We start from the raw sequence: 27,048 nt of genomic DNA, 5'->3' as shown, positions 1-27,048 counted from the left end.
AGCACACTGTAAATTCTGCAACCTAGCACTTATCATTCCTCAGTAAACTACTGCCTTCGGGCACTACGACCGGTAGATGAAATTGCTGGTCTGAAAAACTCGTTCTTCATCACGATTTTTACATTCTACTGCAGCATCTACAGCGGTTCGTGCGTGTGTTCGAAACTAGCCACCGCCAGCGCTTGAGGGTTCTGAAGCCAGAATATTTTGACGTATTGAGTTATAAACAAGCGGGATATCAAAATGATTAAGAATTTTGAACATTACTGCGGAATAAAGAGACCTTGATTTAGCTTTTATCGAAAAAATTCAATTATAACACAATTTTCAATTATATTAAATTGAATTTTAATCCCAAAAATTATTTTTTTTTTCAAAATCGGAACGGAAAATAAATGAATGTTCTTTGTTCAATGGAGTTGGAACGTATCTGTTGTCAATTAATTGTAAGTTAGCGCATTAAGGACGTTTATATTGTTTATGGAAATTGTTAAAAAACTAAGGATTAATATTGATAAACAAACTGATGGTTGAACGAATGTCAGACTGAACAATAGTTAACCGTTCATGTTAAACGGTTTAAATTAGATCCTACAGTTCTACTTTTATATCAACTACTCTTTCGAAAAATCATCGTACATAAATAATGGTCAGATCAATGTTTTTGTAGCTGGCCGGAAAACAAAGAACTATAATATCGTCTCCCGCCATTTTAGTGATGGGTAGAAAATAGTAAATTAGTAAAATCTGCGTTGTGATTTTAATGCTTTAACTTAGAATAAATTACGCTTTCATTTTGTCCACGGAATTGCAAGCTACTACAATATACACAACGTAAAAACTTCGCAGTTTTTCTCGACAAAACTTTTCGTCAGGCCTCAGTCGTTCACAACGCAAGTCAACGACCTCTCTCGTACCAACGGCAGATAAAAGCATTTATTAAATCAAATAATTGAGCTATAAGTTAATAAATAATCCATCAATCATAAAATGATCTTTTAACGCAAATGGCGACCTCGTTGACCTAATTGAATGAAGCAAATACAGTCATGGTATATATAAGATAAGTAGATAACAGAATAACTACAAAAATAAACACCAAGGAAAACAGTTATAGACTGAAAACAAACTGTAGTTCAATTTTAAACGAGGTGATATTTCCTATAGTTCACCTATGTTACCTACATGTTGAGTAGACTACCTGATAAACTTGTTGACACCCACCTCGACTATGAACGCATAGAATAGAATAGAATAGAAGTGTCGGCACTGAAGAAATAGGCTCATGGCCTGTTGCCGATTCTTGAACTTTTCGTGACTTGATTCACAAGGGATCCGGCCTTTGGAACCCGATCTTTCGGTAACCCGGCCTTTCGCATGCGTGAACCGACTTGTCTGTTGTCTCGTTAGGCATCGACACACGTACTCATAGTACGCTGCCTTACCCATGGTTGAATTAATTCATTAATTCAACCATGGCCTTACCCATCTATCGGCTCGCCGTAAAATTCCAGTTGTGTTTCAACTACCAAAGCAGTTTCACCGAAAATTTAAAAACATAGAAAACGCCAAATCGGTCGTTGATAGATCTGGTCAAAAGACCAAGTTTTGAAGTTTTGAAAGTTAAAGAGGGGAAAGTGAGCTGAGAGAGCCAGACATTGGCTTCATGAAAGCTTTGAGTCAAGGCAGCGTGAATAGGTTTGGCCAAAAGATGCTAGGCAGGAGTATAGGTGAGGCCGAATGCTGAAATGCTTGCATTTGAGCGAGCAAGCTATAAAAAAAACTATCTTCAGGCAGTGTGTTACTGGTCTAGATTACGGTGTTTCAGCGTAGTATGCGGCTTCTAGCTCTATGACAAAGTAAAGTTATTGCATGCTGAGGCAGGGCGTTTGCTCCGGGGCTTACATATTACCAGAGGTGTGCAGTAGCGCGCTACATGTAGCGGCCGCTACTAGCGGCCGCTACATTTTCAGTAGCGGTAGCGCCCGCTACATTTGGAGCATGTAGCGGTAGCGGTAGCGACCGCTACATTTCAAAGTAGCGCTGCCCAGCTATGCATATTACGAGTTAAATTTGTGGACTGCGGCTGCTCTCCCCTATAAGTTCTTGCCTTCGTACAGCAACGTTGTGCTCAAGCAACAATGCAAGTGGTACCCTTGTGAATCAAGTCACGAAAAGTTCAAGAATCGGCAACAGGCCATGGGCCTATTTCTTCAGCGCCGACACTTCTATTCTATTCTATTCTAGGAGTATAGGTGAGGCCGAATGCTGAAATGCTTGCATATGAGCGAGCAAGCTATAAAAAGACCTATAGGCAGTGTGTTACTGGTCTAGATTACGGTGTTTCAGCGTAGTCTGCGGCTTTTAGCTCTATGACAAAGTAAAGTTATTGCATGCTGAGGCAGGGCGTTGGCTCCGGGACTTATATATTACGAGTTAAATTTGTGGACTGCGGCTGCTCTCCCCTATAAGTTCTTGCCTTCGTACAGCAAAGTTGTGCTCACGCAACAACGCAAGTGGTCAATTGAGATGGTATTCATGCTGTGACTTTTTATAGCATAGTTTGGTTTTATTTTCGACTAAGTAATTTATTGAATTTTTTCTGTGTACATTATATTCTATTTTTTTACATTTCATAAAATGTCAAGTGGACCTGACACGAGAAACGTAGCTCCGAATGAGAAACGTCGATTACCAATATAGCCGAATTCCGAATCCAAGAGCAAAGAAAAAAACGAATAATGTGCAAAAAGAGCACTGAGCCTGAATACGTTCCCAAGTATTCAGGCTCACTGGTAGTACTAACACACACACTGGTAGTACTAACACTGGTAGTACACACACTGCCACTGGTAGTACTAATGGTACTACCAGTGGCAGTGGATGAGCTGCGTGTTAATGAGAGTCGCTTGGGTCGACCTCTGATTACTCGTACATCGAGATGTGGTACCGTTGACTCCTTCAGTTTCAATAAATTTTTTAATTAACGCCACGCCACTTCAGATGTATTCGGCGCCCTCCGTTGATGAAAAGACTTGCATGGCCCAATCGAGTCGTGGTACCGTTGACTCCTTCGGTTTCAATAATTTTTTTAATTAACGCCACGCCAATTCAGATGTATTCTTAGTTCTCCGGAGAAAAGATTCACATAGCCCCATATACCTCAGAATAACGCTCACTGTGGTCATTCATACGCTGTAACATCTCCCTTTCCATCAGCAATGAATTTCTGCACTTGAGGTAAAAAATTTCTAAGTAATTTATTACGCCATCATTTCTGAGGCCATCATCTATAAAGAGTATTTATTGAGCTGAAAATTTGAATTCCGTACTATCTTACATTCAGTTCAAGTTTAAATTTAGTCTCCGGATAAAGACATGCGTAAATGGGTCAAAAAATAGTGCATATTAAAACTAAATTGCAGGCATTGAAAATGTTCAAAAGAGTAAAAAATCAGGAAGGTTAAAAAATTAGTGCAATACCCCTTCTAATATAAATATTACCTATATATTACCTATCAATAGGAAGAGAGATTAAACTCCATAGATGAATTCTATGGATGAATTCTCTTTAAATCGCAAGACTCAACGACATCGGTTAATTAATGTTTTCGGATTTACCAATCTTTAATCTTCTAACAGGTTTAACCGGCATCGCTTGGAAGGTTATGTCTGGCGATAATCAAGCTAGTAACATAGGATCCCTGAGTTATGAATCAGTTGAAAATGCTATGAAAATGTGCAGCAGAATTAAGGGAATAGAGAACATGTGCGTCATTGTAATGAAGTCCTATGAGGAAAGATTAAAGATTATGAAGCTTCCAAGCCTCCGTTATCGACGTCTGCGTGGGGACCTCATTGAAGTATACATGAAAGTATACTCATGGCTTATACAAGGTCCCAGAAGGATTACTAGAATTTGAAACAAGAACTAACACCAGGGGCCACAGCTATAAACTAAAGAAAAGATTCACATAGCCCCATATACCTCAGAATAACGCTCACTGTGGTCATTCATACGCTGTAACATCTCCCTTTCCATCAGCAATGAATTTCAGCACATTCAGTTATTTATAAATATTATTATTATTTTATTATTATTTGTTTTTTCTTTTTTCCGTGTGTGTGTTTTCTCTCTGTTTCAGGTTTTTGTTTTCAGAGCTGTTAAAGCAGTTAGGTACAAATTAAACCCAGTTTAGGCAAGGGGCTTCATGGACTAGTTTCCAGTGCTCCTATAAGAATAAATAAGAAAGAAAGAATTTCAGCACTTGAGGTAAAAAATTTCTAAATAATTGATTACGCCATCATTTCTGAGGCCATCATCTATTTACGTAAAGTGTATATACTTATTGAGCTGAAAATTTGAATGCCGTACTATCTTGCATTCAGTTCAAGTTTAAATTTAGTCTCAGAATACAGACATGCGTAAATGGGTCAAAAAATAGTGCATATTAAAACTAAATTGCAGGCATTGAAGATGTTCAAAAAATTAAAAAATCAGGAAGGTTAAAAAATTAGTGCAATACCCCTTCTAATATAAATATTACCTATATATTACCTATCAATAGGAAGAGAGATTAAAATCCATAGATAAATTCTCCAACGCTCTTTAAATCGCAAGACTCAACGATATCGGTTAATTAATGTTTTCGGATTTACCAATCTTTAATCTTCTAACAGGTTAAACCGGCATCGCTTGGAAGGTTCTCTCTGGCGATAAGCAAGCTAGTAACTTAGGATCCCTGAGTTTTGAATCAGTTGAAAATGCTATGAAAATGTGCAGCAGAATTAAGGGAATAGAGAACATGTGCGCCATTTTAATGTGTAAGGCGTACGCAAATTGCAACAATGGAATTCATTGTACAAGGGAGGTTTCTACGACACAAAGTCATATAGTAAATGTCCTCAATATTGTTTGCGGGCAAGTTACAATATACTTAAAATTTGTTACCTAAACGAGTCACCACCTCTCTTGCTTTGTGTTAGCAACTACGTTATCGTGCCTTCATCAATCATCTGTCCATCGTAACGTATATCATCACTCCTTGTCATTAGCAAAACTTGCTTAAAGCATTCAAAAGAAGACTGTGACTCGGCACAAAAATTAACGCTCCACTCGCAATTTCTTCGCTAAATTCCCTCAATTTCTTCAATAAATTCAGTAACACAATGATATGTGAATTTATTACCGTTTGATAGTTCTCTTCTAGAATTAGGTGTGAAACTTCACACATTGCATAACAATTTGATCGTCAGGACTGTGTTTTATGAAATCCTCCATTACGGTTGACTCAAATATTAAAAATTTTGAATACTCAGGACCCGACCTATTTCCTATATGCTATCACATTTACTTGTAATTGCCTCAGGAATGCGAATTTTTGCTTTTTTTTCGCCCGTTACAGGTTCACGAATGCTGAAGGTTTGTTTGAGGCTGGGCCGTATAGTAACAAGTAGCAAAGAGTTGGGATACCTTTACCTGTACCGTACCAAGCTATCAGTAAAATTTCAATTCAACAAAATTTCAAAATTGAGATTTAGATATCATTGTAAGAATAAATGTGTTAAATACTCGTAAGCAAGAAAATCTGAAAATCAATTTTCTTACTGACACGTACCGTATCGAGCTATTAGCAAAATTTAAAATATGAGATTTAGATATCACTCGAAAGAATAAATGTGTTGAATACGCATCAAAAACCTCAAATAAATTTGTATATTATGATCGCTTCTCCAGTTTATTTGTGAGCAAATTTTATAGAAGAGAATCTCAGACACAGGATAACTTGAAAGTAATCTTTCCCGAGAACCAAAGGACTCGTCTACTATCAAAGGCTGGAAGAAACACACACTCGTTGACTAGTCAATATAATAGGCTATCTATGTGACGCATACAAATACATGAGAACAGATGCGGGTAAATATTTAAGAAAACCATTTATTGCGCATATGCCTAAGATGAAACAACAGTTAACAGCCACGAGATTCATGGCAGTTAAACGATTGCTTCAAGTGGCCGTTTTGAAATATCGACATAAAAATATGAGCTCGTTAGCTAGAATAATGGTCCATACATATAGCTGCTTCACAATGGATTAAGTTAGTGAGATGCAAACATGGATTAAGTTAGTGGGATAGTGATCTCTCTTCTCTACACAAAATAAGCGAAAAACACTACGATCGCTCGTAGCGAATTCCTCTGTACAACGTAATTATCGTCACTTATCGGTCAACACATTAAAATGCCCGTAATATTACAAAGAAAATGCAAGTTTACAGCGCCTTCTCGCAGTTGAATTATTCCCCACCAACCACCAGGATTTCGACGCCCCGTCATACAAGAAGTATTAACTCCCTTCTTTCCATTGAATGACCACAGTTGGTCCACGTGCAGAGGCATTAAGATTAAGTCGATTAAACTGGAGTCTCTTTAGCCTCGATTCGTGCTAACATTAAAGCAAGATTTTGTATGGTTATTGATTTCAATAAATGTCTCAACAAACTGAAATTTAATTAGCAGAAAGTGAAAGACAATTTATTCAAAATCATCAGCTAATGTTATTCAATTATAATAGTTGAACCGCCTTCTCTATTTCGTTATCAGTAACAACTGACACGATAGAAATAAATCAGTCTTCAAACACGGTCGAAATTGAATTGACCTTCGTCGAGGCAATGGTTGCGTAAAAGCAAACAAGTTTCGTGAATTTTAGAAAACAAAAAAAAAAATCAATCTAGCAGAGAAGACGATGTTTGAAAGAAATTGCGTGTAGAAACGTGATACAAATCCTTAAAAAATAATAATACCACGAGAAATAACTATACTACAGGGTTGTTTAAATAAGTTGAGTGCCCTATTTCAATCAGAATAAAATTACAAATGCCCATAAATAAATCAATCAATAAAATGTAATTTCAATGCTGAACAAAAGTAGTTCAAGGATGAGCATCTCAGATTCTTATGCAAGTATCCGGGGGAAACCTCACTAGAACCTCGTAACGCCTTCTCTTCATATGAATTCAACGGCGTTGTCTGTAGACTATCAATAAGAACAGAACAAATGAAAATGGAAACCAGTAGGCGCAGAATTAGCGCTTGAAAAATTATCAAAAGTGTTCAAAGAGAACGTGACGAAAGGCAAAATCACTTAGATAGAAAGGAAAATTGTTGAACACGCCAATTACGAGAATCATCAGTTGACAATTATCATTTCTAAGATTATCTCAGTTGGAGTAAATCCTTTGAAATTTACACTCCAACAAATCATTGAGGTGATGGCAAAAGAGACTGAAAGTATTGGATCAAACTTAGCTATAGTACTCAACCAATGATGAATGCTTTCTCAACTCAGTCGAGATATTAATATTTAGTTCGTATTCGAGTGATAAGATTAATCTATGTACACTTTTAGGCGTTATAACCAAAATATTAGAAACTAAAATATTTAAAATATAAGAACAACGATAGAACATCAAGACAAGCAATTGCAGAAAAAAATGACATTCGCTACTTCTGAACGACAAGATGTTCATGTGAATACCGCGTTATGTGACGTTACAACATGGACCTGTCAGGCCAGCGCTCCAGTAAATCTGACTCTAGTAAAAAATTAAGATGCATTTAAATCACAGTCAATGTCAGATCCATCGCAGTGGGATGAGAGCTTCGCTTATTAAATGTTATTGTTCACAAGTCATACAGTGAGAGAAAACCAACATTTGTTGCAAACGTCACAGCTCACACAACATAAAAACGTTTGATTGCTTGATATGCGTTGATTAACGGTGAAAACATTCGACCTTCGCTGTGTGATTATCTATCATTGTTACAATTGATGCTTTTCAGGGAAGGTTTTGCCCAATAACTATTTTCCTATTCGTACTGGGAAGTGAGACAGAAATCAGGGATCAAAAATAAAGACATTATTCAAAAATTTCTATCTTCGCATTAAACTCGGTTCACTATAAGTAAATGATTTGTATGTTATTAGATGATGTTTCACTCAGAGAATTCTTCGTCAGAAATATAGACGAAGTCTCCAGTAGGGGTCCCTTGTTCAGAGAGGGCGGCCTCTTTGGCTTGATGAGCGGCATGAGCATGACGATTCGGCCGGCGCCTTACCCGACGTTCAGAAGCTCTTTCAGGGGCGTCGGGTCCAGAGTATTCGTCACTGAGTTCTTCATAGCCTCGCTGGTTATCGGATGTTTGTGCTGCCTGTGCGACCTGATTCATATTGTTCACGACCGACATGAGCATAGATTGTCCCAGAGACGAGAACAAAGCACCCGCGCTCTCGCTCCCCACCTGGGAAAACTGCATTAATGAACTCTTGAAACCTTGTATCGCGGACTCAGACGCGCTGTTCACATCAGTGACGTACGGCGCTGGATTATGAAGGGAAGAGTCGGTGTAGTCTGGTGCCCTACGATGAGACGGAGGAGGATACGAGGCGTGTAGTGGAGGAGCGGCTTGTCTTCCATCAAATACGAGTCCTTCCATGAACTCCTGCTCGTCCTCGTCGCTCGAGTCTGACACGCCGGGGATTTGAGAATGGGTGGGGATGTGTGGGGCCAGAGAGCCGTACGGAGAGTCTTGGCTCAGCATAGGAGCTTCAGATGGTGCGCGCAAATGAGGATCGTTGGAATCTGGAAGAGCACAAGTCAAAGTATCAACAAAATTTTCAGATGATGTAACCAATCTCTACAATTATAATGATATAATTTTATTATGAATTACGAAGTCTTCATCAACACGATACCAGCAGTAAAAAAACAGATGAAAAGCGCAGTAAAAAACGTACAAATCGATTTTATCATGAAAAATCTTAGACTGCAATCCTAAATGTCACAGATTATGACTAATGCCCTCACCATCGTCATAATGAGCACGAGTAACAGCAACATGTCTGTGTGTGCTCACAGCCGCTGCCTCAGGAGGATCATCTTTAGTGAGCGGCACCGCGAGCGCCGCCTCGGCCTCTGCGCTGCCAAGCTCCGGCAGAAACTCTGACAGCTCGTCTGGGCTGCTCTCGCGACTCCCTGCCACACAGCAACTTTTTGGTCTCGCACACAGATACTATTTAATTATTTTGGCTGAAATTATGCACGCCTTGCACACAGATAATATTTAATTATCCTTAACTAAAATTATTCACGCGGTTTCCGTAGTTTTAGTTCATCATAAAGTTTTAAGGTAGTCATTATTTCCTTGTAAATTATGCTAAAATTCTTCACAGGACATAAACTTGCTGATTGATCAATTATCTTGCACTGATTACGTAATAAAAATATCCATGCAACATTTACAACTCTATACTAAAACATTAAGCAATGGATAAAACTTCAATAATATTATAATTTTATTATTTATAATGTATTATTTTTACAAATCATACTACCATGGCTGCTAGTTCCAATTGCAAGCTTGTCCCAATATTTGTGACGGAACCATTCCAATAAATTCCTGGAACGGCATTTAATAACTGGAAAAACGTAAATCTTGGTCCCTGGGAGAAGAATGAGCGCAGTAAGGCAGGAGTAGAGCAGCGCAGTGCCTGAGAGGAGCTGTCCCGTGAACAGTAGTGCAGTGAACACACCGCATGAGCAAACACAGAACTGCGAACAATAGGTAAATAAAATCATTGCAAAGTTTTTTGTCAGTATATAGACAGTTAAATTAAAATTGGGATGGGCGGGAGGTTAGTGTGATTTTTTTAAAGCCGAATTAGCATTACTTTCTATTATGTACCTTAAATTTAGAATAGGCTCCACCATACAATGCATCCTCATTTGGCATTACAGACCATGCAATACACATCTATTTTCAAACCAATGTCTCTGCTATCACAAGGCCTATATACAATTTCCTAAAGAATGTTGTCCTAAAGGATGTCGAGACAAACTTTAAGCCGTTGTTCCCATTCTCTTCTCTGCCTCTCGTAGGGCCTGGCATCATCAGCACTTGTTACATAGGCAACGTGTTGGGCATAGTATCATCAGCAGTATGGCGTTATTATCTGTTTTGGGTCTCATTGTGCATGAGACTACAAAACTCAGTTATTACCGTTTCATTTTGGGCCTTATTGTTGGTAAAATATATAGCATGAGCATGTGAAAAAAACTTCCTTGGCACTATTTTCATTCCTCCTCAAAGCAAAGAGGTTTCAAATTTTAGTTGAACATCTATTCTCAAACTTTGTATTAAAACCTTTGCACATAACCAGAAGTTTCCAAGTTCCCAAAAACTTTTACCACATTGTTTAGCATTTACCAGTTTAACCATAATACATGGTCTTGATAGGAACAGAGTTCAGCTTACACATAAGACTGAATAGTGAGTCATGATATCTATCCAATTACCTTATAGCAGAATTCTTCACCTTAATGTAAGATATGAGAAAATTCTATTTAAAATATTAACTGTATTCTTAATGATCTCAGCAGATTTACCATGCAAATTTAAAAGAAATTTTTAAATAAATGATATAAATAACTGCAAAAAATATGAACCAATACTATTTTATTATTTTTCAATGTTACTTTAGTTGGTAAATGAACAGACCAGAGTGGGCTTGTGACGTCGAGTTTGAATACAGGTATGGAAGGCACTGCGAGCTGAGCTGCACCACTGGTCGAGGAGGAGACCAACCTCTGGTGCCGACAAAACACTGCACAATAACGACAGATTAGTCTAATGATCATGATCTATTTGAGTAATAAATTTTATTACTGCAAAAGTCATTAATTAAAAAAAAGCCAGTAATCTCTGTAAAAGCCATTCCATATGAGATGCAATTAGCAAAATGTAATTCCATTATGACATTCAAGTAGCGAAATGTACCCATATTTTACTTAGAGTGATCAAATGGTCAGTAGTTAAGACCTAGGGTTTAAATAGAGCCATTCATCCGTGTAATGAGCAGGTCGTTCTCCAGGTTTGAGAGGCACACGTATCTCAGGCCAGATGGTGTGCACCCACTGCTGGTGCAGGAACACTGCGAGACCCACAGAGCTGAGCACAAAGTATGGCTTTGGCTCACTCCATATGCAAAACCTGGAACAATAAAGTTATCCAGAATTATAACCTATAACACTTCTACAGTGAATACTTCAATATTGACTCAGATGCAAAATCCTAACAGACAATGGAGCTCTGAAGCAACACATACACAACAAATAAATCTATAAAATAAATCTAAAGAAAAATATAAAATAAATCTAAAGAAAAGGCAATGAACATTAGAATGAATGGCATGTCCAATCATATTGCCTTGTAATGATACTAACTCTCAGGCATAGAAATGGTTATATAGGTAAATGAAAATCAATATTCATTGTAATCAAATCATTTTGAAAGAATACACACAGCTTTGAATAGAAATTATCCTGGTGCAATCTTAGCTTAGTTTACAAGTTTGAATTCTCTAATCTTGATTGTGGAATACTAAGCATTTTCAAAAATTTAATTTCTTCAAAATCAAGCCAGCCAGATCCTCAACTTGGACCAAAAATGACAGCAGAGAGACATAGAAACACATATAGATAAAGACACAGAGTCAACACTTATACCTACCTACCTCAGGCTCAACCCAATAGATGAGAAATAAGTAACATCATTCATAAACTTTTAACCTAGATGCCTCCATACAAAATACTAAAAGGTCAGCCTGACATTGCTTCAGCTTGATACTTCCTGAAGTGTCAGAAACCTGTAATATGAAATCCTGTCATTATCACAATACCTAATCCCATAAATAATAAGAAAGCTTACCGGGCATGTACCGTATTCTAATTAAATAAAGACTATTTTAAATCCAGATTTTACACAAATGATAGAACTCCTATTTTACCCTTTTTTGAAAATATGGAATAAAATATTCATGATATTCTACAGTATATTAATATTTGTTATATATACCGTACCTACTAAATGGAAAATTATACTTAGATTTTTTATCCAAACCTTCTTCCAATCCTTTCCCACTCTCTCTCAAGGAATGCAATTTAAGGTTTCAATAAAATTCCTAAATAATAGCAATGGTTCATATGCACCCATGCAGCATTTATATACTATAGTACATTTGTGGTGCCATATTCCAATTCACAAACCCACATGTACAATGACTTGGATGGCTTTTGTGTCTCGTGACTGAATTTTGTAGATTAAAAAGCAGGTTTAAAAAAACATATAAATATGTTAATGGCCTGTCAAATGTAAAAAATTTATTTTTCAGGCTATTTTACAATATGAGAGTTTGATCAAGACTAGTAAAAAAATACCGTCAAATGGGGTGGGTGATAAGGGATGGTTTTGAGCATTTTTTGTTAATAACTTCTTACCATGAAACATTCCATAATTGATTTTGGGGAAACATGCTTACTACCTCACCCGCACATGAGACTCATACCCGGCAAGGACGTAGCATCAGCCACTGTCTCTCAGGGCCAGTCCTAGTAGTGGTGCTTGTAGTGACCAATTTGACTGTGGTAATGCTACACTCTATGGGCTTCCAACCACAGCAGTAAATAAACTGCAATTTATAATGAATGGTGCTGCATGACTTGTGTGCAATAAGCAAAAATTTGCCCATGTGATGCCAATATTGTGCAATCTATACTAGTTGCGCAGGCAACTAGTATACAGTACGTAACATCTTGCCAACACACTGGGATTAAAATTATTGCATTTCAGACATTCACCAGTCTTGGGCCAACTATTTAGAAAATACTATTTATTTAGAGAATACTATTTTATACACTATTTAGAAAATAGTTGGGGCAACTATTTAGAAAATAGTTGAAAATCTGAAAGGCCATAAACAGCAGATGCAGTGAATAACAAGAATTATAATAATTCTAGTACTAAGCAACCGTTACTAGGTAATAGGGTTCATGATAGCTTTGTTGATATGAGCACAGAGCCATCTCTTGGCGGTCTGGGCGGCAGAATTGTGTCAAGCCTCACTCTACTTTGCCGCTCTCTCAGTAGATGGCACCACATATCTGGCTGCCAGATAGCTGCTGAGTTATACATGTTGAGTTATATGTGTTGCAGTGCATGGAGAATAAGGAAATATTATCACAGTTGTTAGCAGCTCTTTCTTATTAAAAATTATCCAGCAACATCTTGAAAATGGCTGGCAATGCTTAGGGGTAAAACTTCACATATTGGTGATGCTGCTTGCACTAGGATTAGAATTTTTCTACTTGTTTCTGGAATCTTGCTGCTTCAATGAGATAAATTTTTGATACATTTGGAATCTTGCTGCCCCATCAGGCATTTTTGTTAACAATTATATAAGAGGTTTTTCATCTGGCAGAAACTCGTGGTTCCAAAAATGGCTGGAAAAGATATAGTCGCAGCTCTATGGTTAGAAGTTTTCCATGCTTGGCTTGCACCCTGGCTTATAGATGATAATGCTGGTATCCAATGCAATATTTGATAGGATAATTGGAAGCCAGCATAGAAAAGATCTAGCTATCTTTAGGGCTGCAACTATAACTTTCCCACCATTTGTGGAACTGCAAGATTTCTGTCAGATGAATTACCTCCTAGCTTCTACCTTACTACCTAATTGTTAACAAAAGTGCACAATTGGGATGCGAGATTCCAATTGTATTAAAATTTTGTTATGTTGGAGATGGAGCCACAAGATTTTTAGAAACAAATAGAAAAATTCCAGTCCTGAATTTGGAAGTGCAGCAGTTTCTCAGTTTCTGATTAGCTCAGTATAACAATTGTCATTTGTCACTAACTCACTATCAATGGTCAATTGGACTGAAAGGTGTAACATAGTATGCTTCTTGATCTATCTTCTTGTAAAGATGTGAGAAAATATCACCAATCCAGGATTTCTCACTCACACTGCAGTAGGCATAGTAGCTTAAGCTAGTTTCCACACTCAGGATGATGTATGTTTTCGGTGAATTTTCCCGCGCATTTTCACTTTTTTTAAGCTATTGCTATGCACAGTTGGCGCAATGTAATGAAAATTGATTATCTTCGCGCACGTGTTTGCGCAATCCCGGCCATCAATTCTACGTCGTGCTGCCGCGCACGAGCAGTTTGTGGAGGAACAGACGTAATACTCACATTACTCAGTACCATAGTGGCAAAGCAGAGAGTTTTTTAGACTCTCCCTGAAGATCATTTTTGAGTCCTATAAGTAGACAAGTAAAGTATCATGGATACCAGCATTATCATACATACAAATTGGTTCAAATCTTGATTAAATGAGGAAATTAAGAATGAACTGATTCTGAAAAAATCTCTGGTTTGTCACTATGCTCAGTACAGTATGCCTTTAATTATCTTTCAATAATATATGATTTTTCTTGATATGGAAATTTGGTGAATGAGAAATCTAGAACTTTATTTTAGAAGAAATTTTCTCCAAAGTCATATGGCAACACTGAACACCGTCTGTTTACATTTCGTATGTAATATGTATAACAGCCGCAGTTTACGATTACCGTACGTTCTGTATCCGACAAGGCGGACAAGCGGAAGAGTCAGAAGTAACCCGGACATGTTTTACATTTTATTATTGTCAGTTCGACTCACGTAGTCAATATACTCGCGTATATTGTCGACTAAAATAGTAGAACTATTTTAGCTTATAAAGTACGGCGCACGGCGCATTTTTTTACCAGCATAGTACGGCGCACTGCGCAAAATGATAAAATAAATTCCCGCGCACCTGGCACATCTTCCTGACCATGGGAGCCCATAGTGACAAACCAGAGATTTTTTAGAATCAGTTCATTTTTAATTTCCTCATTTACTCAAGATTTAAATCACTTTCTTATGTATGATAATACTGGTATCCAGGATACTTTGCTGGTCTACTTATAGGACTCAAAAATGAACTTGAGGGAGAGTCTAAAAAACTCTCTGCTTTGCCACTATGCTTTACTTGTCTACTTATAGGACTCAAAAATGAACTTGAGGGAGAGTCTAAAAAACTCTCTGCTTTGCCACTATGTGGGAGCCTAGTTTTAAATATCATATCACAATCATGATATCATCCAGATTCCAGAAAATATCACCTTCCATTAAATTTTACATTAGACAGGAAAATTATTTGCAATCGGTAAAAATCCAAAAAATATTTAAACATATGTAAAATCTTACCAAAAAAGAATATTGAAGAATGCGAGGGCAAAAAGGCTTCTGAGCGGCTTCTCCCAAATCAGAAGTGATTGCAAGGTAACCATGTAAGATTCCCACGGCGCCAAAACAGCGGTAAATTGATATCCAGGCTTCTTTTCGCCCGCTATTTCAGCTGATTCTTCCACGGCAAGACCTAGCTGTCTTAGCGGCCATGAATTTTTAAAACTTTCGTACCAATTACTCATTTTGATTTAACGATTAAAATTGACAATAAACGTGCGACGCCACTCAGCTGTTATGCTGCGAATGTTTACATTTGATATTTAGTGCAACTTCACTGAAATTACCCTGACGAAATATTTACCTTAAAGTTGGGGTAATTGAGAAACTACAATAAACTCAATTCAGACATAGATTCGTCAAGATAGACATTATTAGGAGATATCCACACTGCTTCCGAAGCACATGTAGAGAACATGCGTATGAAAGTTTAATAACTAGTGATTGTTGTGAATCCACATTTAATTAAAGCACTCTTTTTAAATAAAAAACGGCGCAAATAACAAAAAGTGTAATGTTTTGCCTTTTTCTGCGACCATCGTTATATAACGCATCAGAGCATGGAAGCTTCGATTGCAATTACCGTAGTTATTCCACTCCAATTGCGTCAGACAGCCGTCAGTCCACTGCAGTGGCCAGGCATAGTAGTAGTAGTCGAGTTATTTCGCATCAGAGGTCAAAAGATAACATCGCCAGCGAGGCTGAAGGTTTCAATTATTTAAAATATCAAATTAATCATCACCCACAACTTCACAAGGAGAGGGACGTCTCAATTGTCCGGCCCGCTGCAGCTGGTTCGGAAGAAGCAGCGTTAGCATCTCAAAGAGACGAAGTGACGAGGGACAGGTGAATCGCAAAAGAAACTAAGACACTCGAACATGAGGTTGCTCCAAGAGGACGTCGGCCGCCCGCACTAGAGAGACAGAAAAGAGAAATAAAAGGAATCCTGCCAACATAATAACTTGACCCCATAACTGAGACCCGCATTCAGACACCGCGAGCTCAGCGGTGCGGCGCTCAGGAACAATGCTCCTAGGAGCGCAAAGTCCCATATGTATTCTGACGAGCACAGACACGCGTCAGGAGTCACCCTTGAGGGGCTACAGTGGCCATGCAAAGCCGCAGCTTTCAATAGAAAAATGTTTGGAAATCTTTACCAGACAAAAGAAATTGGTTCATTGATCAGAAACCAAGAAGGGGTCGCCCGCCGAAGACCACCACTGCCCTGGATGTAATGGACCATCATGATTCCTGCCTTCCGGAACGTAGCCTTCAACATTTCAAGCCGTCCGTATCTAGGCCGTGGGTCGAACCAGCCCTCGGTCGAACGGCCACTTGTCGAAGGACGATAAATTTTGGAACAGAACTATGCTATCTGAAACCTAACCTCAGATGCGGTGAACGTAAAATTACTAATTTAACGATGCCCGGAAGTCAGATTAGATCGGCGGCCTGGTGGTGCACGGCTGGTGGTGGTCAAAGCCGGAAGAGGACAAAGCCGAGTGGTCCACGGCTGATTGGTGTAGGTCCGGAGAGATCCAAGGCGTTCGACTCAGGGCTTATTGGTGTACAAAATTGGTGGTGCACGGCTGCGCTCCCACCAAGAAGAGACCTCAATGAAACGAGGTATCTCGACTGACAACCGGAAATTTACATAAGTAGTGGCCATTTACGGCCAAGGTCACAAATTCAAGGTTACTTGGCTTCGAGAATATGCGATAATACACGAAGAAAAAGAAAATTGACATGTATCCAACACTTTATTACGAATCAAATACATGTTAATAATTTATTATAAGCTGTACATCCTAGATCCAATGAGCGGAAAATATGATAACATAACTACTACCACTGCAGCCACCACAAAAATCCCGCAACTAAGTAATAAGAACATAAGATGTACATAGTTGTACATGAATTACATTAATTTCTCACACTCGGCTGAATGTGTCAAACGGCGATCTTGAAGAGTTACCGTAGCTGTTCTATGGTTATTCCCAACTAGTCGACAAAATAAATCATTTGTCCAAAATTTGTTGGCTTATATACCACTTTACAAGCTGACGTATCAATATAATCTAAAAAAATAAACCAAGACCGGAAAATACACACGGAAACAATCGTCATGCGATAAATGACAGAATATATCCTGTATTAACCTGCTTAATGCCGGAGCAATTTTGTCCGAGCTCACGCCCGCCATCCATACCTTCAAAATTTTAGAAAAGTAAGTCTAAATTATTAAACTCATTCATGTCTGACCACATTTTTATGCCCCGAAATCGAGAATTCAATCATCAGTCATTTAGCACGATTTACTTTGCTTAAGAATAATATAAACTTTGGTATAACAAACATTTTCACTTCATTACGCTCCAACTTAGCATTCCTAGTTATCTAGGACAAAGTTTTATAAATTGACATTAACACTAAACATAACCAAACTAGATGACCATGCAACAAAGTGTACACACTGGTTAATGTGAATTTTTACAAGTTCAGGCCTATATTCTTTAGTTACTTAATCTGTATCACAAAAAGTTATTTCCAACAACTAAAACTAGAAAGAAAACTTAAAACTCATCCTCAAAGAAATCACCTACATGAGAAATATTGTTTTCGATCTCACCATCTGAAGAATAATCATCAAGATCAACACTGGAAATGAGAACTTCGGTATCTTCACTCTCATTACCTTCACATTTTATTGCTGCGGAACTCAGAGAATATCTAGGCGTAATGTCCGAGCTCAACCGAGGTCGTCCTCTTTTCTTCCCAGGGACAGGCAAGCCGCACCTCTTGACATGTTTTTGCAAATACTGATTAGTCTTGAAGCTTTTAGAACAAGTTCTGCAGGGAAAGGGCTTAACTCGTGTGTGGAGACGCTCATGACTTACTAAATCTCTCTTGGAACGAAAAGCACCCGAACATGATGTACATTTGAATGGCCGCTCACCGGTGTGGATGAGCAAATGTGTTTGCAAAGTGCTATTGTGAAGAAAGCTGGAGGAGCATAAATGGCAAGTGAATGGCTTTTCGCCAGTATGCTTACGCATGTGGTTGCGCAAGTGTGTGCTAGTTGAGAAGCTTGTGTTACACAAGCCACACATGTATGGTTTTTCTCCAGTATGAGTTCTCTTGTGCCCTGTTAAATGAGAAGACCTAGAAAATGCCTGCCCACACTCTGTGCACACAAACGGTCGCTCCCCAGTGTGAATTCGGCGATGTGATTTCAAATTAGAGCTCTGCACAAAGGCAGCATTGCACACCTCACACACATAGGGACGTTCTCCGGTGTGAGTCCTCATATGCGATTTCAAATTGGAAGAGTTGTTGAAAATGGCAGTGCATTTCACACACTGGTATTCTTTAGTGTTGGTTGATTTTTTGTCAGCAGATGTGGTAGTGTACACGACTGTTGATAGGTCATCTGAGGTTGTGAAGGTGGCAGAGTCAGTAATGGAAGTTTCATCATGGGACAAGATGCTACTAAGTGGCATCAATGAGGAACCTTGAGCAGCAGTGAACTTTATCCAGGTGTTGCCCTCGCTGTCAATCTCTCTCTCGTTCTGATCTTGTTCATCAACTGCAGCTGCTTGCAGCTCCTGCACGTACATGGTCTCCATTACAGCTCCTGGAAAAAATAAATTCTTATTAACTTGGTCGAAAAAGTTCACATGACAGAACCAAAATAACATTGAAAAAATAACATTCAAGAAAAAATTCAACACCTAGTCTAATTTGCAAATCTTCAACAATGATTTTTTATTTTGATTGTTCAAAATGCTTCAGAATAACACTAATTATCTAAAAAAAATGACATTATAATTGATAACCTAGGCTATCAAGATGATGCTATACAATGCAGTAATGTGACGATTTCATGTTTGGTTAAAAAGCTTGCAGCAAGTTGCAACATTTTATGTCCAGCTAGGATTATGAATCAAGCCAGTTAAGCATGTATATTCATCCAAAATCAAGTAAATGTATTCATTTTAATTACTTCCTTTGGTTAGTTTCATTTGCCAGTCAAAATAATAGAAGTACACCAATAGAGGTGATATTTAGTCACATATTTTTATACAACTTTTATCTATTGAAATATTTTGACATCTGATTCTACTGTGATAAATGCTAACTTTCTTTTTCTTTCCATTTCTTGATCAAAATCTAAGTTAGTGATCTGTAATGCATTGCATTTCATTTCATTGACATATTTCCTTTGCCTCAAGTTAACAGAACAAAAACAAATTTCATAAATGAAATAACTTGACCAAGACATTCTAATAAAAATAAAGTGCAATGTTTTCACAAGCCAGGTAAGTTTTGAAAGACTACCAAATCATCTTTTTCTACAGATATCTTCTCACTTGAGAAGTAAAACCCCAATTGCATAGTATAACCGACCTTTACCGCCAAGATACAGGCAAATTTTCAAGATTTTCATTGGTCAGCACATCAATTGGTATACATGTAGAATAGCCAGTCAATTTCACTTTTGATTTGTAAGCTAAATGAGATTTCATGTCTATTTTAACCCTAAACTGAAATCAGTGTCAATCCCAAACTGTTAGTTTTTTTTATTGTTAGCAATGGTGCATGATTGGGTGGCAAGAATTTAAATGTACTGAAAATCTGTCACATTGGAGTTGCAAGATCTTGTTGATGAGAAGGAAATGTCAATCCTGTGTACTGTGTATGTATGAGTAGTCCAGTAAGTATAGTGCAGGATTAAAATTTTCCTATTTAATACGTAAATCTCACAACACCAGTTTCAAATTTTCAATAGATTTAAAATTTTGTGGCTGAATTGTACATGTCTGTCAACTTAAAAGAAGTAATTTATCTACCAGGAATCTCTTGGCTCCCAAAAATGATGGGAGAGTTATATTCACAGCTCATAAGGTAGATAAATTCCACACCGGTTGTCATGGAGACCAGCATCAACATGCATAAGATATTAATGAAATCTTTAGGATATTAGAAATTAAATGGTTTCTATAGAATCTCATCTTTGCCACTATGGTCACACTTATAATTGGTACTCTCCTACTTATAAATAAAATCTAGTGGCACCATGAGACAAATTTTGTGTACCACTGGAATCTGATAGCTTGATTGGGCACTTCTCTTAACAATTAGATAGGAGATAATTCATCCAGTGGGACCTCAAGACTCCAAAAATTGCAAGGAAGCTCTGTTAGTAGCTCAAAAGGTAGAGATATATTCCTGCTTATTCCAAGCCTGGTCACATTGGCACATGGTACAAATTTAGGGATGGAGAACTTTTAGAACTGAAATCTACCTTTCAGTTCAAAAAAATGGCATGCAAATCATCAGGGTAGTACGGGGCCAGTTATGAACAAAGGCAGAAATTTCCTAAAATTGTGGGTGAAAACGATTGTTTCATGGTATAATTTTTAAAATTGCAGGAGAAAATAGGTAACTTTTCATACTTTTTACTAAAAAATAGTATAGAAAGTCCATTGGAATGGGAGAAATTGGCCTGATTCCCAGGCACCTTTGTCCAATTTAAGAGTGACATCTGCCCAATTTTCCACTTGGGCTATGGCTGAGAGAAGTAGTTCCGAGAGACAGGACTTCCAGAGATACCATCATACTGCAAGTAACAATACTACTAACATATTCATTCCTGTAAAAACATATACATAATCATGTAAAAACATATACATAATCATGTTAAAACTTGACTACAAAAAAATGTTGCTCTCTTCCATATCTTTTGAAGAATTGCACTTAGGACTGTGAAATTTATAACAATCCTATTGTTGTTTTTGTTATTTTTCTATGAAGCAGTTATTGTGGCACTGTGTTTAAACAAACTTCAAGGGCATGTTGCACAAAAGTTTAATAGCAAGACATAAGAAAGGATGAGAATTGATGACAAAACACTGGATTCATCGGCTCAACAAAATAGTTATGTGACAACATCATCACTAGTAAAGTTATATTTCATCCTAAATCTTAAATTAAAAAATAATCAAATTTTATCTTATTTCTCAGAAGTTAACTATACATTGAATGAGAATTTTAGGTGACTGTTTGTCTATGATCTAAAATTAAATCTTGTTGAATTCCTAAATAGGGTTGGTCAGAAGTCCAGTCTCTGGGTGCCAGAATCACTACCCCCCTCCCCTGGTGGGGAGGGGGTAGTGAAGGGGGATGCTTGGTGGGGTGCCAAGAATTTCACCACATACTTTGCTATTCCTTGTGCAAAAAAATAATGCGCAGATCATAATAAGGCTTCCAAAAAATGGTGGACAGGCAGTTATAGCTTCAGCAAGTGGGAGGCATCTAGTATTAAATGTACTGTCCAACTGGCAGCTTAATTTGATTGCCTTCTCCTAGGTAACTAATAAAAAAATGAATTATAACAACACCCATCTTGTTTTTTCATAAATTTCTGTTGTCTACTTGCTTGGCTAGGATTTGCAAAGGGTGCCACATAGTGCTCTGAATAAACTTTGATATTGTATTGGGCCATTAACGAAAGATAATTGAAAATCAATCCAACAGTTTTTAGACCTAGAGCATGCTCTCTAAATTTCAGAGATCTACAGCTAATCGCACAGTAATGGTAGAAGTTGCAAAAAAGAATATTTATGAGTACAATGTCCATGATACGTGTTGATTTTTACTAGCTGTAGCTAAATTAAAGTTGAATTGAAACATGCAAAATACAGGTCTATACTCTAAGTTCCCTCACCATAAATTGCTGGCTCCTGCCTCTCATAGTTTTTATGTTATTTCAAAAAAAGTAATGGTCTTTGTTACCCCAGCTCTTGGGTATCTTAGACTGGGTGGTTAAATCTATTATATTTTTTGGTAAAATAACTCCAGGTTTTGGTGCATTCTAGTAGAACTTTTCTAGTTACATATGCAAATGACAGACTTGAGGAAAGTGTCATAGTTTGCAGACGGGGGGTGCCGCCCCATAATGGGGGAAATGTGACTACCTAATGGCAGCCCTGATGGGGTAATATTGACTGGCTTGGAAATCAAGTTAAAATTACCATATATAAGACTCTGTAGTCTGAAACATAAAGAAAAAACATTAATAGGCTGTCAAACATAAAATATGTTATATATGGTAATTTTATATTAATTTCCAAGCTGGTCTATGTTACCCCATCAGGGCTGACATTAGGTGGTCTAAGTTCCCCCATTTGGGGGCAGTGCCCTCATTTGCAAACTATGACACTTTCCTAAAATTTGTCCTTTGCATATGTAACAAGAAGAGTTCTACTACAATGCATCAAAACCTGGAGTTATTTTATCAAAACTTAAAAAAATTGGAGGGGGTACTCTGACAGGCTTTATACAGTAGCTTTTTTCCATGGGTCACATCTTTAATTTTTTAACCTATTAGATATGCAAACTTTTTATATCTTTCTATTGTGTTATGTAGCCTCAGTATTAGGCCTTTAATGCCCATTGACAAAATTTTTCTATGTCAATAGTTTTTGAGTTTTGGGGGTTTTTGTTAAAAAAACAAAAAGTGGTCTAAGTTACCCCGGGAGTCTAAGTTAACCCATTTTACGGTACAGTAGATAACATTGCCATGTGGTAGAAAGGTAGTAATTCAGTGATGCAAGTGTCAGTGTCTTCCTGTTTCAGTTCATATTTTAACGCTTGGGAGTTTATTGCATTGACCAGTACTGACCAGGACAATTTTACTGTTACAAAGACTTCATTACATGAAATTGTTTACCTGCACCTAAGTCCTGATCTACTTACTAGCAAAACTCATCAAGTGGTAATCAGCCTAGGAAGTAGGCTACTACTAGCTTGTGCTAAAAATAAACTTACACATTGTAATGGGCCATTAATTAAAGATAGTGGGAAATTGAGCTAACAGTTCTAAGAGCATGCTCTCTTTATTTCAGAGCTCTGCAAATAGTCACATAACAATGTTGGAAGTTGCAAAAAGACTAATCCAACGACCGTATGAATGGCAGCTGCAATGGTGTTTGATGATGGGATACTACTAGAGTACTAGTACATGTATTATTAACTTGTCATTATTATTATCATTCATTTTTATGATTCATCATTCATTATATCATTATTTATCATTTATTATTATTCTCATTAACTTATCATAATCAGTTACCAGTCAGCTCCCTCTGAGCTACCTGACAGCTACCTGGGAATGGGGGTAATCTGGGACACTTAAAATAAAACTTGATTTTAAAACATTTGAAGCATGAGAAGTGTACTCGTCCATTACTAATAGAACTCTGAAGTCCTCCTCCTCCTTTGCAGATGATGTAGATGTAGAATAAATCAAAATTTCTGTGATTTATACTTCTTTTTACTTTATTGATATATTACCATATCCATACATTATCAAATTGATGTGATATTACCATATCCATGGACATGCTATTGTGCATTTACAACAACTTTGTCCACTGCAAGCTTCATATCAGCAGCCATGTAGCATTTCTTCTGTATCTGTAAGCTTACCGGGTGGCTTGTAATTTCACATTTTAATTGGGTCACGTGAATTCACCATAACAAAAAAAGATCGTAAAACATCCCTGAAACAGAAAGGAATATTTTTGTGACAACCATCATATTTTTAGGAGAAATAAATCATAGTTTAGGTTAATTAAATTTCATTTGTTGTTGCCCGGTGCACAATTCTATCTATGCATAATTTTGTGATGACCAATGATGCATTAACATGTTAAGTGCAGGGGCCAAAACTGCCAACTGCTTGCTGGTGTGGCTATGTTTGGGTTGCTATAGCATTAGCGTCTGTCCAGACATTGAAGTGGGAGGTTGTGTGTGTATGTTTATCAATGTGCTCTACATGTTACTGCAATAAAATTTACGACCCACATGTGGGTAGTTTGCAGCTCAGTGTGACATTTATCATGTCACTGCAATACAACCCACAAATGGGTCATGCAACAATTAGCTGAAAAATTCATTTTTCAATATTTTTTATATCAAAATTCACTACCTTGTATTTTCAGACCTTTCATGATGGAAATGTGCCAATTTTGTGGTGGGTATAAGAGAAAGAAATGTGATGAACCTTTATTCTGACAGTGATGATTTTATTTCATCAGATGACATGTTCTCACCAGAGGGGGCCAATGGTTGAGAGTGTGATGAATTGATTGATGAAAGAAATGAATGATATTGATGAATTGAATGAGTGACAGTCCTGCAAGTAAATCTAGAAAATTGTACAGAAAATTATGTTTTGAACTATTGTGTGGATGTACTGTGGTCAATGCCCACCTTATCTTCAACAAATCCAGCGGTGTGCAGCACAAATGGACAATTGTAAAATTCAGAGAATCTATTGTTCTTTCCCTCCTGTATGGATATCTAATGAAAGAATTGCAGCCTGAGGAGAGACCATCTCAAATAAGAGGAAGCAAGCCAGGTGCTCATTGCTTGAACAAGTCTCCTGGCTTCAAAGGCAAGACAAGAAAGCGCTGAGTATGATGGTATAAAGTGATTTGCCAGTCAGAAGGATCAAAAGTTGTTGATATGAAGGCAAGAAAAGTATGAACATTTTGTGGAGGATGCTCCGGAAAACCATTTATGGGCTGGTCATGTTTTGGTTCAATCTATAATTACTAAATTGTGGGTATTTTCCTCATATTACTATTTCAAGTAAAACTTATTTTCTATTATTTCAAACCTTTACTTCATGGGCCCAGGGCTCCTCTAAATATTCAGTATTATTTTTATAAATGACCCACTGCCATCAGTGGGTTGTTTTGCAGCAGATGAAAGTCAACAACAACCCACCTGTGGGTTGTGCCACACTCAACATGTTAATTTTTCTTCGAGTGGAAAAATTTTTTTATGAACAAGGTAAATGTAATCAAAATTTCTTCTTCAATTGATTTTTGGTTAAGTAGTGCCTTTGCTAACCAAGGTTCTACTAGTACTGTAAATGCATTTTTAGGGATGTCCCTTATCCAGTTATTACCCTGTCCTACGGAAATGGCCACCATTTTTTTAATGAGATAGGCAAATTCCATTAATCTAGTTTTTAAGCTAACACCTGTGCAAAACTTTTATGCAAGTAAAATTATATTTTATATTATATTTATTTTTATTATATTCAAAATCATATTTTTTGCTACAGGCCTTGCCGCCTTAGCTAGCAGAGGCACTTTTCCAAAATCTCACTTTTTTCAACAACTTTTTACAGATAGTAAATGAATGATTTCTTAACTTTCTTTAGCTACCTACTCCTACAGTACCTAACCTAGGTACAAGGCCTAGGCCTAGGCATAGGAGTGATGATATAGGATAGGAGTCCAAGATACTGGACTAGTAAAATTGCTTAAGTTTACACTTTACACCACTATTTTTAGTTTTGTCATATTTTGTTTAGTTTAGCTGCTACAACATTTCTACGAAATGTGGGACGACTGTCCCGATTTACCCCGCCCGTCCCGGTCCCTTATTACCCCGTTTGACGATATTTTATTCTCCCAGTACGGGCAGTAAGGCGTAAGCTAGCCTACCATCATACCATGTTTGTTGATCTATTCTACGCGAACATGGTAGCCTACGAGACATGAATTCTTTTGAGAAAATGTACTCTAATTTCTGACATCAAGTCCAGTAAAAATTGAAAAAATCCATTTAAATTCTTACCAATTTGGATTTAGACTGGCGTTCGTTTTAGACACTATTTCGCCATTGATCTTCGCTCGTAGACTCGTTACAGACCCACGGTCATGCAATATTGGCTTTATTGCTTGAATGAAACTCGAACAGAAGTTGTTTTGGTAGTGTTGCCACATCAGTGATACCAACTTGCAGGTGAAAAACATCTAAATAATTGCTGATGTTGAGGGGCGGGAATTTTTCGCCATAGAGTTTGTAATTAAGAAAATATGCGATAAAAACATCTAATCCTCATTTTACGTAATGAAAACATACGTGTGCAATGTAAACTATATTTTATATTCACATTTATTGAAAGTGACTTATCCACGAGTCTTTTTAGACTCGTTTGACTGGAGAAAATGTTATTGATGAAGTAGATTTTAAAATCCAAACACCCAAAAAATTTCGATTGAACTCTGCACCCTAGCAAAGTTTGTCAGACATTTCAGTCACCGGTCCTGCAAGCCAGTTCAACATGAGTGGGTGATAATCGTTCCGCAATGGTTAGCTTGCCTAGGCTCAACAAAAGGCTGGTATTGTTTCTTGTTCTTGCTATATACTGCTATATATAGTGACTGTAGGCACATGAGTTTGCATGGGTGCCTGTGCAATAGCAGTTGGTGGTACGTGACCGACGGTCACTTACCACCTTCGAAAACTCCATAACGTAACTTGTCCCGCACCCAAGCTACGTTACGTTATGCTGAATCGAACATTTCTATAATATTTAGTCATTGCAAATTATTATTCATGCGTTAAATGCATTGCATTTCATAAATCATATAAATTTTATACATCATGCAATCATTTCATGATTTATAATTAGCCAAAATGTTAAAGAAAAATCATTCTAAGATTTCTTAGAATGATTTGCACCAGGTAACTTTTACGAAAGAATGTTACGTAATAATATATTTAACTTTATCAATGTTTAAAAACAGACAATTTATTATTCAGTAATAGGATTGTTATTAAGCGCCATTAGTGGTCACGCAATGGAGTGTGCGGTTGTTCAGTTTATTACGCAGTTGTAAAAAATACATTTTGCATTAGGTAAATATAATTCAAAAAGAGTTTGGACGGTTAAATATGGTCGATAATTTTTACTCTCAGTCACTGATACTCTCTCATGTTGACGCTCCCAGCATCGTTGACGCTCCGAGTATGAACATCTTCGATAACAGACTAGACGAAGCTATGCAGGA

At 37.3% G+C, this 27,048-nt stretch overlaps 2 protein-coding genes across 3 annotated transcripts; both read right to left on the bottom strand.

Moving 5' to 3' along the window:
• Window positions 1–7,689: 7,689 nt before the first annotated feature.
• On the bottom strand, window positions 7,690–15,456 carry LOC108667181 (reticulophagy regulator 1). The gene is made up of 6 exons (XM_018154174.2): window positions 15,134–15,456; window positions 10,883–11,053; window positions 10,562–10,667; window positions 9,399–9,615; window positions 8,872–9,039; window positions 7,690–8,646 (listed from the first exon to the last, which is right to left on the bottom strand). The coding sequence occupies exons 1-6, from the start codon at window positions 15,355–15,357 to the stop codon at window positions 8,000–8,002; spliced, it is 1,533 nt and encodes a 510-aa protein (XP_018009663.1). The 5' UTR covers window positions 15,358–15,456; the 3' UTR covers window positions 7,690–7,999.
• A 1,457-nt stretch (window positions 15,457–16,913) lies between these two features.
• Window positions 16,914–25,964, bottom strand: LOC108667185 (zinc finger protein 436). Of its 2 annotated transcripts, none has more exons than XM_018154176.2 (2): window positions 25,829–25,964; window positions 16,914–18,806 (listed from the first exon to the last, which is right to left on the bottom strand). In XM_018154176.2, exon 2 carries the CDS (start codon window positions 18,796–18,798, stop codon window positions 17,746–17,748), a length of 1,053 nt encoding a protein of 350 aa, XP_018009665.1. In that variant the 5' UTR covers window positions 18,799–18,806; window positions 25,829–25,964; the 3' UTR covers window positions 16,914–17,745. The 2 variants fall into 2 exon arrangements, with proteins under 2 accessions (XP_018009665.1, XP_047739364.1); XM_047883408.1 differs by lacking the exon at window positions 25,829–25,964 and adding an exon at window positions 23,428–23,456.
• Window positions 25,965–27,048: the final 1,084 nt, after the last annotated feature.

Source organism: Hyalella azteca, unplaced genomic scaffold (assembly GCF_000764305.2).
Source record: "Hyalella azteca isolate HAZT.00-mixed unplaced genomic scaffold, Hazt_2.0.2 contig12821, whole genome shotgun sequence".
Taxonomy (NCBI): domain Eukaryota; kingdom Metazoa; phylum Arthropoda; class Malacostraca; order Amphipoda; family Hyalellidae; genus Hyalella; species Hyalella azteca.
Note: the sequence above shows the minus strand (reverse complement) of the source record. Positions and strands in the feature narration are given on the sequence as shown.